The sequence below is a fragment of the Gavialis gangeticus genome, unplaced genomic scaffold, assembly GCF_001723915.1.
Source record: "Gavialis gangeticus isolate Ggan-Ray unplaced genomic scaffold, GavGan_comp1, whole genome shotgun sequence".
Taxonomy (NCBI): domain Eukaryota; kingdom Metazoa; phylum Chordata; order Crocodylia; family Gavialidae; genus Gavialis; species Gavialis gangeticus.
The window spans coordinates 59,207,696-59,222,315 of NW_017728995.1; the positions used below are offsets into that span (position 1 = coordinate 59,207,696).

At 47.5% G+C, this 14,620-nt stretch overlaps 1 protein-coding gene across 3 annotated transcripts in view; it reads right to left on the reverse strand.

Annotated features, from left to right (window-relative positions):
* Nucleotides 1-14,620, reverse strand: part of LOC109288223 (beta-galactoside alpha-2,6-sialyltransferase 1-like) — a 148,327-nt gene that overhangs the window by 48,326 nt on the left and 85,381 nt on the right. For all 3 annotated transcript variants that reach the window (XM_019503682.1, XM_019503685.1, XM_019503684.1), the window contains exon 2: nucleotides 13,428-14,127. In XM_019503682.1, the coding sequence (XP_019359227.1) occupies nucleotides 13,428-14,076 (649 nt within the window). In that variant the 5' untranslated portion in view covers nucleotides 14,077-14,127. The remainder of the gene's footprint in view (nucleotides 1-13,427; nucleotides 14,128-14,620) is intronic.

Sequence of the window (14,620 nt, forward strand, 5' to 3'; positions counted from 1 at the left end):
TGAACTACCTAGAACAGGGATGGGCAAACTGTGGCCCATGGGGCCCCTAAGAAATTTGTAAATTAATATTAATCTGCCCCTGGCTGCCCGTCATGCAGCCCTCGATGGCTTGCTGAAACTCAGTAAGCAGTCCTCCGCCCAAAATAATTGCCCGGCCCTGGCCTAGAAATTGCTTGCCCTGTTTGCTGGCTCCCTCGTCTCCTTTTATTATACTATCTCACACCAAACATCATGCCTTCTGAACACGCAAGGGACAAAACAGTTGCCCAGTATTTATTACATACCTTCTCAAATACAAGTTGTTACATGCTTTTGGTTGTATTGTACTTTCTCTTCCTAGCTTTGCTCCCCTTTTCGTTCCAGCAGCACCTTTCTCCATACAATTGTTATTGATTGTTTGTATTGTAGAAAGTCCCATTCATGGTAAGGCTAGAGGGGTTGTCATTACAGTTTCCCTTCACTTTAAGTCGGTTCTGTAGATGCAAATTCACTCTTATGCAGTGACCCCTTTTACACCCAAAATTCATTATATGTGAGGTAAATGCATTATATGCAAGGGAATTCTGCAGGGGAAGGGCCGGGGGGAAGGGCACGGAGCAGCCCAGAGGCTGCAGGTAGGTGGCATCAGCCGCTCCTGAGGCTGCAGCACAGAGCAATTTGAAGGGAACTGTCAGTGGGTGTGGGGTGCAGGATGGGGTGTATGGCTCTTGCTGCTACGCGCACACTGGGATGGCTGCATGCTGGGGGGGCTATGCCAGGCCCTTCCTGGGGGTTTGCACCCCAGATCTACATACAAGACAAAGGCAGGCTGCCGCTGAGGGCTGGGGCTGATGGTGGCATCAGGCTTTCCCCAGCAGGGGGCTGGGCCCCACTGTACTTAAAGAGGGCAGCAGTAGCACTGGGAGGGAAGATTGGGGGTTATGGTGGATTTTGGGGTGGCTGCAGCCCCCCTCCCAGCACCGGTGCTGCCTGCCCAAAGTGCAGTGTGGCCCAGCTCCCCGCCCGGAAGAACCCAGCCCCAGCCCACATCGGCCTGCCCTCATCCTGTGTGCAGATCCAGGGGCACATGGCCTCCAGGAAGAGCCTGGCATAGCCCCCCAGCCCACAGCCCTCCCGGCGTTCACATAGCAGCAAGAGCTGAACCCCCTCACCCCCTGCACCCACTGACAGTTCCTTCTGCTTTGCTCCCTGCTGCAGCCCTGGAAGTGGCCAACGCCACCTGTCTGCAGCCACTGGGCTGTGCCGCACCCATCCGCACACCGCTTCCCCGAGCCCCAGCCCCACTCCCTTTCTCACCACCGTGGGAACCTATCCCTATTTGTTACCTTATAAAGTGGGTTCCCTTTATGCAAATTCAAGTTATGCACAGTTTTCCAGGAATGCATGTACAACTAAAACAAGGGAAACCTGTACACAGAAACACTACACTAACTGCATCTCCCCAGGGCTTAAAAAGCCTCGTCTACATAGGCAAGCTTTACATTTATTCAGGAATGATTAAACCAGTATAGCTCTATACAGTATAACTGCCTCCTCATGAACACTGACTTATAGAAAAGTAAAGCTGAAAGAAACCTCAGGGCAGTCACATCAGCCCAATCTCCCTGCTCCAGACAGGAACATCCTTGTCAAATCAGATCTGATACGTGTTTGTCGAATCTGCATTTAAAAAGTCTCAGTGCCAGGGATTCAATCACTTGTTTCAGCGATCCATGCCAGTGCTTAACCACTCCAAGAGTTAGAAACTAAATCTCTTATGTTTCATTTTAAGCCCATTATTTCTTGTCCTATTCCCAGTGGACAGGGAGTCAGCAAACAGAACAATGGCTCACCATCCTTTTTATAACAACACTTTTTGTATTTGAAAACTGTCAACTAATTTTCCTGTCAGTCTTCTCATCTCTAGATTAAATAATCCCAATTGTTCCTACCTTTCTCTGTATGCCATTCTAATATACCTAACCATTTTTGCTGCTCTCCTCTGGACTCTCTAATTTATACATGTTCTTCTTGATTTCTGGTGCCCAAAACTGGACACAGTACTCCAGGTGAGTTCTCCTCACTGATGAACAGAATGAAAGAATCACTGCCCATGACTTGCATGCAATGCTCCTGTTAATATATGCCAGGATGCTATTATGTTTTTTGCAGCAATAATACATTGTTGACTCAGTTTCATGCTATTTATTTCAGGCCATTTTCCAATGTATCAAGGTTATTTTGAATTTTAATCCTATTCTCTAAAGTGCCTGTAAACCTCATGACCCTTGGTTTACAGCTTGCAGAGCTTGTCCTCTGCAAGCTGTAAACCAAGGGTCATGAGTTGAAATCCCACATAGGGTTTTCTGTTAGCGGAAGCTTTTAAGTGCAAGTCAAACAAAAGCTTTCCTGGAAGGGTACAGACAGGGATGAATCTACATGGAGTAGAGGGCTGGGCTAAATTATCTCATGATGTCCATTTCACCTTATTTTCAATAAGCTTATGCTCAGTTCCATCCTTCAAGTATTAAAGATACCAAACAGCACTCTACTGGGGACAGACCCTTAGGGAACCCCACCTGACACCTCTTCTCTCTCTTTCCTCCCCCTGCCTTACTAAACCCCAGGTATGCCACATCCAGTAGGTCAGTCATCTTGTCATAGGTTAGGGTAGTTAGACATAATCTACTCTTGAAAAATCCATGTGGCCTGTTACTTAGCACCTTGTTATCCTCTAGATGCTTACAGATTGATTGATGACACACTTCAGCATCTCTCAGATACCAAAATTAGACTAACCAGTCTGTAATTTCCTGGGTCCTCTTTTTCCTTTTATAAAGATGGATACTGTATTTGCCCTTTTCTAATATTGTGGGTCCTCACCTGATCTCTAGGAGTTCTCAGTGGTAATAGCCAGTGGATCTACAATTACTCCAGCCAGTTTCTCAGGTACCTCAAGATGGATCTCATTAGATGCTTTGGATTTAAAACATTAGTTATCTTATGCAACTAATCTAAGAGCAACTGACTCGTTTCTTTTCTATTCTAGACTGAGGACCTACTTCCCTGCCCTTGATGGTAATTGTTCTAGTCATCTAACTATTGACCTTTCTGTGAAGACTTGAGTAAAACAGGCATTAACCATCTCAGCCTCCCCTACATTATACATCACTATTTCCTCTCCCTTTTCAGTAAGGAACTGCACCTTCCTAGGTCCTTCTCTGACTTGAGGTATTTACAAAATGCTTCCATTTACCCTTTTATGTCCCTTTGTAGCTGTATCGTAATGTGTGTGCTGTTTTTTTCATTTCCTCTTCCCATGCTCATGCTGTATTCTACTTATCCATAGTAATGTGGCCCACACACTTATTTATTGCAAGACCTTTTTTTTTTAAGGGTTTGAATCACCAGAGAGCTTGTGATTTAACCAAGCATGTCTCTTGCTATATATCCTATCCTTCTTTCACAGCAGAAGAGCAAAATCTTAAAAATAAAGCACAGCCCTTCTCCAGCTCTCCTCTTCACCTTAGACTTGCCTTCTGTGGGTTTTTACCCTCTAGTTCTCAGTTTGCTAAAGTCTGTTTGTCTGAAGTCCAGTGTTTTTATTGTGTCATTCTCCTTTCTTCCCTTCCATGAGACCTTTAATAGTATCATTATTTCCGTGCAAAGAGAGACTCTTTTCAATTTCACTTTAACCACTTACAAAAAAATAAGAGAAAGTGAAGAATAATTTTATATGTAAATAAGAGAACATGCATAAGTTATACCAGTATCACTATAGCAGTTTATATTCAAACCCTTCTTTAAGCTCCACATGAAGACAACCTCTAACCTAGTTACCTAGGCCTGACCTTGAGAGATGGTGAGTGTGTTTAACTCATAAAGCATGATTTTTCAAGATTAGTCACTAAAATTCCATTTGAAGATAACTACTCACGTATTTGATAAATTTAGCATTAATCATGTGCCCACAGACTGGTCTTGCCAAAGCTTTGGTCAGTTCTGTTTTTCTTCTAAGAATATTAAGTGGTGACACACTTCTCACTTCTGTTTCCTAATCAACAGGAAGACCCAGTACAGTCCATCCTAGTTGACAAAGTATTTAAGCATATGTTTAATTTTATGCTTGCTTAAAGCCCGCTGAATTTGTGGATGCCAACAGATCTGGGGGGAGGATGGGGGAACAACACCTCCCACCACTGCTTTACTTTCAGCTCAGCACACCCCCATGCCAAGCACAGCACACGCCCAGAAGAGATGTGTCAGTTCGACCCAGCTCACCCAACATCTGTATGAAATGCACACTTCAGCAGGGCTTCCTGAATAGCTGATTCAATTAGCTATTAGATAAAAGAGCTAAAGAGCCCCACTGAAGCACGCAATCTATACAGATGTTGATCGAGATAGAAGCCACATCAGTTTGACCTCTTCCAGTAAAACACCTTTCTGGGTTTCCCCCTCCCCCCCACCACATCCATCAGCAGTCTGTGTGCTTAAGAGCTCTGCTGAAATGGGGCTTTAAAACTGAGTTCCTTTCCCCAGTTAAAACTTGACTTTATCTGCCTGTAAGGATCAGACTCTATAGGAAATTATGCAAATGTTTTTATTGGTCAGAGCTTATAATATTTTTTCATTTTGGTCCAATGTATATGGTTTGTATCACCATTATACTAGTAGGTAAAACCTAAGCTGTTCCTAGGATTTTTCCTAGCCTCACAACTCAATCACAGCAGATTTAACTGCAGGCAGAAATCTGTCTATTTTACTACCGGACACTTTGCAAATTCTTTACCAGAGAGGAATTCTTTTCTAAAACAGAATGTTGAATTTGAAATTCAGAATATTAAAGCCTCTGGAAATATCCACAAAGAGTTAGCGGTATAAGCCTTGGATACATTAAACAGTGACCTTTTCATAATTCATCTGTTGTGATATGGAACAAATAGGCGCTTCAGTTTAAGAGACAAGCTGACAGACTGATTGTATGAACAGTAAAATTGCTTTTTGAGTCTGACATGCTTTTGACTCTGCAGCAGTTAGATAACAGTCCATTATACTACTTAGCCATTCAGATCTGCACACGGATAATGTTCTTCTGGAACAATATATTAACAACATATTAAAATAGTATTTTCAGATCCTGACGGGCAGGTTTGCTATGAAGAGCAAAAAACTTTCCTGATATTTATGCGTAAGTTAATAAACACTTACGAAACACAGACATCATCTTTATGTGCAATTTGGGAAGACAGACACATAACTGAAGGTCACCTTTGCCAAATGTTGGAAAGCTCAAGCTGGGAAACACTTTAAGGTTTCAACCTGGAGCCTCAAAAATCCAGGCATCCAAAATAAGCACTCCCTTTTTAAGTCTAAGTGATTTGTTCTGAGTCACCCAGGAAGTGTGCAGCAGAACTGATGCGTTTCTATAACATCTATCCTATAGGATCTTAAAGCTCTTCAAGGATTTGGCATGATTATTGATTACTGGCAGATGATTATGCCTGCACCTCTGCACAGCGCACTGCAAAGTGACAGAGAAGAGGAAACTCAAATGCTTCCAGACAGCGTGATTCCAGATTAGATGTTCAAGGCCCTGACCAAACAAGGCACTTAGGCACATGGTTTTTCTTTTAAGCTTAGTTATGAGTAAACCCCAAAGATGTCACTACAGCTACTCCCTGTTTAACATTGTAGTTAGGTTCTTGAAAAATACAACTTTAAGCAAAACGATGTTAAGCGAATCCAAGTTCCCCATAAGAATTAATGTAAATGAGTGGGTTAGGTTCCAGAGAATTTTTTTTCTCCAGACAAAAGACATTATATACCCAGGTCCGCACCATGCCCCAAGCCTCACAGACGTCATATTCGTTGATGTTCTCCCATTACTTACACAGCCCTTCTCTGGCCCTCAGACCCCTCGGTCTCTTCACTCAGCCCCTCCCTGGACTGCCAGACCCCTCAGTCTCCCACTCGGCCCCTCTCTGGTCTCTCATCTGGCCCCTTTCTGGGTTCTCAGACCCCTGAGTCCCTCTCTCAACCCCTTCCTGGGAGGACAGGCCTCTTTGGTCTCTTCACGGACCCTTCTAGTCCCACACTTTCCTGGCTGCTCTCTAGGCCTCTGAACTCTTCTGGTCCTACTCTATTACCAGCCCTTCACAAGGCCTCCAGACCCTTCTGGTCCCTCTGTCTCTTGGCCCACTCTGAGCCCCTGGACCCATCTGATCCCACTTTCTCTTGGCCCACTTTGAACCTCTAGACAAGGGGTTGTCAACCAGGGGCACATGTACCCCTGAGGGTAATTTGAAAGGTCTCAGGGGGCTTGTGGGGGTGCACAAGGATGGAATGCCACCACCCCGTGCCGCTGCCTCACAGGAGCAGGGCCAGGGCAGGATGAGAGCAGGGTTGTACAGACACTACACTGCCACCACTGGCTGCCCTCGCCCTCCCCCAACTCTGCATCTGGCTGCTCACCACCCCCATGCCCATTCCACGTATGGCCACTCGTCACCCCCCCGCCCCACCCTGCGTCTGGCCACTCGCCACCCCACCAGGGGTACACTTATTAAAAAGGGGACTGCTAAGGATACACTTATTTTAAAAAGTTGAAAACCCCTGCTCAAGACCCTTCTGGTCCCACTCTCTCCCTTCCTTTTCCATCAGGGTGTGATCCTTTAGCCTTCCCCCTCCACAGGGTAACCCATAAGGCAGTGGAAGCTGAGGCTTTAAGGTGCCACATAATCACCTTTCCCTGGAGTGGCAACACACTGCAATTTGTGGAGGCTACCCTGGCGCAGGCAGCCCCACCATGCTAACCAGCCCCAGCAGGGTGCAGTTTCAGGTCTTAACCAGAACAAGTCTCTGGCCATTCTGATCTTACTTCTGGCCACTTCTGAGCTCCTCCTTGATGTCCTATGCCCCCTCCAGGGCTGTAGACCTCTGGGCCTTCTGTCCCTGGCTCAATCTCACCTCCAGGCCCTGGCTCTCTCTCAGACCCCTTCTCTTTAACCCTCCTCAGCTGACACTGCATCAGCCACCTTCATCCTGGGCCACATGCCCCTTGACTCCTTCCTCTCAGCTGTGGCCACACATGGACCTTCAGCCTCTTCTTTCCAAGGCCCTGGTCCCACCTTGGGCCAGTCAAGATCTCCACACTCCCTCAGCTCTGGCAGCCTCTGCAGTGGTCTAATTCAACCTTTGGACCCTCTTGGGCCCCGACCCTGTACAGGACACTTGAGATTCTGAGGGTCAGTCCTCTCCTCTGTGGAGATCCCTCACTCTCTGCCTCTCTCTCTCTGGGCTCACCCAGAGCCCTCCATAGGTCACACAAACACAGCCCCTCCCTCTGGGCTCACCCAGACCCCCAAATAGGCCCCCATGCACTCAGCCCCTCTCTGAGGGCTCTGGACACCACACTGGGTCCCCAGGAACCCCACACTGACCCAACAAGATCCTAACTGGGTCCTCCACTCCCATAGTTCCTTCCCAAACCTTCAGACTGCTTCCTGCTGTTCTCTCCTTGCTGGCATCCAGAACCTACTGGGCAATGCTACCTCCCCAGCTTCTGGGATCTTACTGCCAGCTCTGCTCTCAGGGTCTGGGCTTATATTCTGCCTAAACCCAGCCTCTCTCCAGTCAGATGACTCTACCACTCAGCCCTAGCATCACCTGCAGGCTCCGTGGTTCATCTGACTCTGCAGTTACCCCTGGCCTCTGCCTGTGCTTCTTTGCAGGCTGCTTCAGCTCTGAAAGCAGCAGATGCTTTAAGTATCCTGCCACGCTTGGGTACCTGTCTCTTTGGTTTCTGGTATATGACTTGTTTGTTCACCCCTGGCTCTATTTATGTACGCTGTGTAAGTGCTTTCTGGCACAGTCTAGATAAACCTGAACTATAAGTTTTTCCTTATATAGAGTCTGAATCGGCCTTCTAGAAGTTTGTGGCTGTTAGACTTAGTTGCCCCTTGGGGAGCCCTGGTGAACAACTGTTCTCCCAAACCCTGATGCACCCCTCTCATATAGGCAGCCACCAAGTCTCCCCTGAGCCTTCTCTTCACCAGGCTGAACAATCTGAGTCCCTCAGCCTCTCCTCGTAAGGCTTGCTCTCTTGGCCTTTGATCATATGGGTGGCTCTCCTCTGGACTCTTTTGAGCTTATCCACATCCCTCCTGAATCGGAGGGCCCAAAACTGGATGCAGTACTCCAGCTGCAGCCTCACTAAGGCCAAGTAAAGTGGGAGGATGACGTCTCTGGTTTTGCTTGAGATGGATCGGTGGATGCACACCAGAGTTTGGTTTGCTTTGCCAGCCACAGCATTGCATTGGTGGCTTATGTTCATCCTGTGGTCAATATAGACCCCCAAGTCTCTTTTGGTCACGGTGCTAGCAAGCATAGTACCACCAAGCCTATAAGTATGACACTATTTTTTTCTCCCAAGGTGTAGTACCCTGCATTTCTCTATGTTGAATGCTATCAGGTTTTGGTCCGCCCACTTTACAAGCATGTCCAAGTTGGCTTATATCCCTAGCCTGTCCTCCAGCATGACCACCTTCCCCCATAGTTGAGTGTTGTCTGTGAACTTAGCAAATCTGATGCCCAAATCCAGATCATTAATGAAGATATTGAAGAGTACTGGCCCGAGCACTGAGCCCTGGGGGGATCCACTGGTAACCTTGTGCCATGTTGATTTTTTTGTTCCCATCAACTAGTACATTTTGGGTCCAACCCCTGAGCCAGTTCCCCAGCCATTGGACCATGAGATGGTCAAGGCCACAGTTCCCCAGCTTGGTCATGAAGACATCATGGGAGACCAAGTCAAAGGCCATCTTGAAATCCAGATAAATAACATCAACCTCATCTCCCTTGTCCAGGCAACACATCACCTGGTCATAGAAGGAGATGAGGTTGATCAGGCAAGGCCTTCCAGCAATTAAACCATGTTGGCTGACATTCAGTAGGTTGCCTTCTGTTAGCGTGATGCAGATGGATCCCTTCATAATTTTCTCCCAAGATCTTTCCGGGGATGGACGTCAGACTGATAGGTCTTCCTCCCTTTCTTGAAGATTGGGACCACATTGGCTCTTTGCCAGTCTTCCAGTACATCACCAAAGCACCACAAACCTTCAAATATCTTGGCAATAGGTCTTGCTATGATGTCTGCCAGCTCTTTTAAGATTCTCAGGTACAATCCATCCAGGCCCACAGACCTACAGATGCCAAGCCTCTGGAGGTGTTCTTTCACTTGATCTATATCAATTGTGGGCCCATCTCCCAAGCCCTGGATGCTTTGCATCCTGTCTGACAGCATGAATCCCTTGGATGGGTGGAAAACTGATGCAAAGTAATCATTTAGGAGATTGGCCTTTTCTTGGGCATCAGACATCAGCTGCCCCATTTGATCTCGCAGGTGGCCAAAGTTGCTTTTGTTCTTCCTCTGACTTCCCACATACCTGAAGAATGACTTTTTGTTTTGATTCCAGAGGCTAGCCTGAGTTCAGTTGCTGCCTTGGCTTTTCTGGACAGCTCCCTACAGGTATGGGCTAGTGCTGAGTAGTCCTTGGTGATGATTCAAGTTTTCCGTCTGGTGTAGGCTTCTCTTTTTTGGTTTCAGGAGACCCAAAATTTCCCTGCTGAGCCAAGGGGGCTTCCCTGCCCTCAACTGTATTTCCTGCGGGATGGGATGGACTTCTCTTGTGCTTTGAGGATTGAGTTCTTTAGAAACCACCATTCCTCATGGACTCCCCTTCCTAGGGGCCATTGTCCCCTTAGTGCCTGACTGACCAGTCTCCTGAGTTTGTGAAAGTCAGCCTTCCCAAAGTTGAGGATTTCTGTTTCGCCAAGGGATTTGCCCACCCTGCATTGAACAGAGAAAGTAAAATCAGATCATGGTCGCTGTCACCAAGTTTGTCCTCAATCTTCAGATCACTCAGCAGATCACCCCCTTTGGCCAGAACCAGGTCGAGCAGTGCCTCTCCTCTAGTTAGTCCATAGACCTCTTGCATCAGGTACAGGTCATCAATGCAGGCGAGGAAGTTACATGACCAGTTAGACCTGGCTGTGTGCTCTTCCCACAAGATGTCAGGGAGGTTGAAGTCTCCCACAGTGATCATACATTGGGAATGTTCGGCCTTGGCCAGTTCCCTATTGAATTCAAGATCCAGTTCTTGGTTAGGAGGTCTGTAATAGACTCCTACAAGTATATCCCCTTCCCCATGCTCCCCCCATATTTTAAACCAGAGGGTCTCAAGATGTCCTCCATGGTTAATGAACTCAGTCTGAAGGGAAGTGTACTGCTTCTTGACATAGAGAGCTACACCCCCACCCCTCTTCCCAACATGCTCTCTCCTGTAGAGGGTATAACCTTCTATACCTATCAACCAGTCATAGGAGGAGTCCCACCAGGTCTCTGTTATCGCTACAAGGTCATAATCACTATTGGTCAGGAGAAGGGCCAGCTTCTCTTCCTTATTACCCAAGCTCCTGGCATTTGTGTACAGGCAGCTGACTCTGCCATGGGAAGCCCTAGACTTCCTTATGTGATGGGACGTGATCTTTCCTTGGGCTGTTGTCAGAGTGGGTTCTCTTGGGCTACTCACTCTGTTCCTACTGTGATTGGCATGACCTGGGCTAGAACTGTTGATTGACCGCTCGTCCCCCAGTAATCTTAGTTTAAAGCCCTGTTAAGTAGGTCAGCCATTCTGGCTGAGAAGAGCTTCTTCCTTTTCCAGGTGAGGTGGACGCCATCCCTTCCCAGCAATCTACTACCTCTCTCACTAAAGTGCTGAGTGTGGTCAAAGAAGCCAAATGCCTTGCAATGGCACCATTGCCAGAATCTTCTGTTCACCTCACTGATTTACCCATCCCCCTGGGGTCCATGATCTATGACTGGAAACATCAAGGAAAAAACTACCTGAGCCCCCAGACCGTTGACCCCAGATCCCTGTAGTATGCATGACCTGGCCAGGATTGCTCCGAGCTGTGTCATTTGTGCCCACGCGGTGGTCCAAGGGCTGGAGGATTTTGGGGATCCTCTCAGTCGCATCATGGGCACGAGCCCCACGGAGGTAGCAAACTCCATGGGCTACAGGGTCAAGGTGACAGATCGCACCCTCTGTCCCCCTCAGAAGGGAATTTCCCACCATGATTATTCGGCGCCTTCTTCTGGTCGTAGGTGTTGGTTGCCCTCCATCATCATGTGTTGGGAGTTCGGCCAGCTGAGCTGGTGTAAGAGCTTCAAAATGATTGTGCAGCTCCAGGGAAATGGTCTCCCTGGTGCAGTGCCTCCTAGGGCCAGAGACTACCTCCGTACAGGCAACCCCTGGCTGGACCTCATGACGGCTCTTTACTTCCGCCAAGGCATCATCAGCCGTTGGATGGAGTGCCTGGAAGTAGGTGTCCAGTTCCTGCTCTGTATCTCTAATGTCTCGCAGCCATTGCACCATTGCCTGGAGTCCCCTTATTTGGCACTCCAGGGCCTCCACTGTTGAGCACACCCCACAAGGGGAGGTGTCAGTGTTCCCAGACCCAGCTGCCTGCATCCATGCCAGGAGCATCCATGCTGGGAGCTTTGGGGTGAGATGTATCCCTCCCATCATGGTCCTTGTAGTAGTCTATGCTACTACTGAACAGACCCTTCGTTTCAGGCTCTCTGCCTGAAGCCTCATACCCCTCCTGCACAAACACCCATGGTAACTTGCGCACTGGGCCTAGAAGCACCTGTTTACACATTCTGTTCATGAGGCTCCAGTTGCGTGACTCCCAGAGGGCTGGGCCAAGTAGGAGCTGAGGGGGTAAGTGACCCTTCTCAGCTCCTCTCAGCTGCCCCACAGCTGTGCTACTTCCCTCCCACCATAGGCCCCACCTACCTCCCGGCGGCGCTGGGGGTCAGGGTCTACCAGGGTCCTCTTGGGAGTCCTGGGGCTTACAGGGATAAAATGGGCTTCTGCCCATGCATATCACACTGGAGCCGGGGATGAACTGCGGCTTGTGCCATTGGCAGGCCCCTTTAAAGTCTGCACATACAGAGTAGGGCCCACTGACAGTGCTGCACCATTCTTGGAGCTTGGGGGTCCCTTCACCACTGGAAGAGGGGATAGGTAAGTGCCCCCCCTTCCCCTGTCTCATGTACCAGGTGGCACTGATCATGTGGTTCCCTGAGAGGCTAGGCCAAGTAGAAGCTGGGGGGGGTGGAGGAGGAGGAGGCGTGATCCTCCTCAGCTACTCTCAACTGCCCTGCAGCTGCACTACTCCCCTCCCACCACAGGCCCCACCTACCTCCTGTCTGCACTGGAGGTTGGGGTTCCCCGGGGTCCTCTTGGGGGTCCTGGGGCTCACAGGGGCACAATGCATCTCACACTGGAGCTGGGGACAAATTGCAGCTTGTGCCGTTGGTAAGTCCTTTTAAAGTCTGACCCACTTCCTTCCCTCCTGTTGAGTTGCTACAGAGTCAGGTTATAGCCAAGCTTTGTAGAAGCCCTATTAATAGAAACTATTCAAAAAAAGATGCTGAATGGGATGTACTCCAGAAAGGGTTTTTAACCAGGGGTACACATACCCTCTGGGGGTACTTTGGAAGGCCTATGGGGTATTCAGCTGTGGGCGCTGCCTTCGAAACTTCTGCTGCCAGCATGCTTGCCGATCAGCCACAGGGGGACTCCTTCCCTCTTGACCGGCCGCCAGGGGTACACTGACCCAAAAAGTTTGAAAACCCTTCTGTAAACATGAGTGGACAGTCCCAATCCAGTGCTCCTCCTTTCTGACCCACTGACCACCCCCCCAGCATCTGGGGTAGGGAGTGAGTATGGCAGGCTAGCTGGAATGCTGCCAGCCTACAAGGGTAAAGCCACTATTTCCCACATTTTTCTCCTTTAAAGGAGAATCCATTTTTTAAGTTTGTTGATCCATTTTTAAATTTGTTCTTGACCCTTCCATATATTCTTGAGACCCACTTTTAGGTCACGACCCACAGGTTTAGAAACACTGCTCTAGAACACCCTTCAGCTGCCACAACCATACTGCTATCTCATTTTAGGGTACTCTGGCTCTACCCAGAAGAACTGTAACTACAGCTGCTTCTTTCCCATTGTTCCTGCAATGAGGATTCTAGAAGTGTGCGTTTCCAGGAAATGCCATTCAGGAAAGCCCTAGAGATAGGTATTATCCAGTATTTAGTTCAAATACAATGACTGTGTTCTAAAATGTTATTAGTATTCAGAAATGAAAAAGCGTGGACACTAGGGTGTCTGTTCATCCCTGCCTCCCCATCACTTGCAACACCTCCTTACAGTCCATGAGAATCAGAACTGACCATTTCAAATTGCTGAACTGAGTACATTAATTTTTAGATGAACTTTAAATAGAGAAACTTCTCTGGGAACATGGGGCCCAAGTGTGACGGTGACCCTTTCCTGTTCCAGAGAGTGTAAACATAATGCCATGCAACATATACCAACCTATTTCTGGCCCCAAGCGTGAGGACTTCAAAGATCCTGCTGAGGACACAACGGCACAATGACCCAAGCGGCCCGTTGCTTCACTGAGTTTTTTTCTTGGTAGGTAGTTATGCCATTCAGAGGTACTGAACGGACCATCCAACCCTTGTATCATGGTCACATTCACTTTGTCCCGGAGCTGGCACAGCAGCTTCTCTGAATTGATTTTAACAGCATTCCTTTTCCCACGATAAGTCACATTATACTTGTTCATGGAGAGGTAATTATTTCTGACCTTTTGCAGCCTAGGTATGAGATTCTTTGATGAACTGTTCTCATTCCAGACCTTCACAGAGCTCGCTGGAGTCTTGAGCTTGGCCATTGCATCATTTCCTTTATCCTTTTCCAAGACGTTCCCTTCTACTTTATTCAGGTTGTCTAGCAAGATGTCAGGTGTTGGGTCCTTCTCGTGGACAGCATCATTTGAAAGACTTCGTGACTTAAGTCTATTGAATTTTTCCAGAGCCCCAGGCATCGGAAAGCTTTCACTTTCTGTTTTGAAGGGAACATAGTAATTCTTTCTTGTTTCATTCCACAAGCAAATTGTCAGAAGCACGAGTACTAGCAAGAGTACACACATTGATTTTTTCAATATATGGATGTGAACCATAATGTACGACAAATCAGAATGAAGTGATTAATCCAGGGCAGAAAGCTGGTCCTGAAAAAGAGGGTGAAAAAAAAAGAACAAAGTCAAAAGGAAGAGGGGAAAAATAAAGAATTTAAAGACTTCTCAATACATTTAAAAGCCTTAATCCAAAGCTCACCAACGTCACCCAAAAGACTTTACTGGGCTTGGATCATATCCTAATTCTGCTATTAACCCAGTCAAACTCTCCCTCTGCCCCAAAAACCTAAATCCATTTTTTCCTTTCCCCCAAAAGCAGCAACTTTCATGCCAGCAAGGGTGAAAATAGCTTAGTTTTTTTGTTTGTTTTTTTGGGAGGGGGGTGTTTTGGAATATGGGGGAATGGAAGGAGTGTTGTTATTCAAGTCAGTTAATGTCTAAGATAACATTGCCAAGAAATCCAAGATCAATGCTTCCTGCTCAAATCTATTAAGATTCTTGCCTCTGGTCAAACTACCATTTCACTAGCAAAGATGTTTGACAAACACTGGAAAACATTTATAAATGTTGCAAACTTTAAGAACCC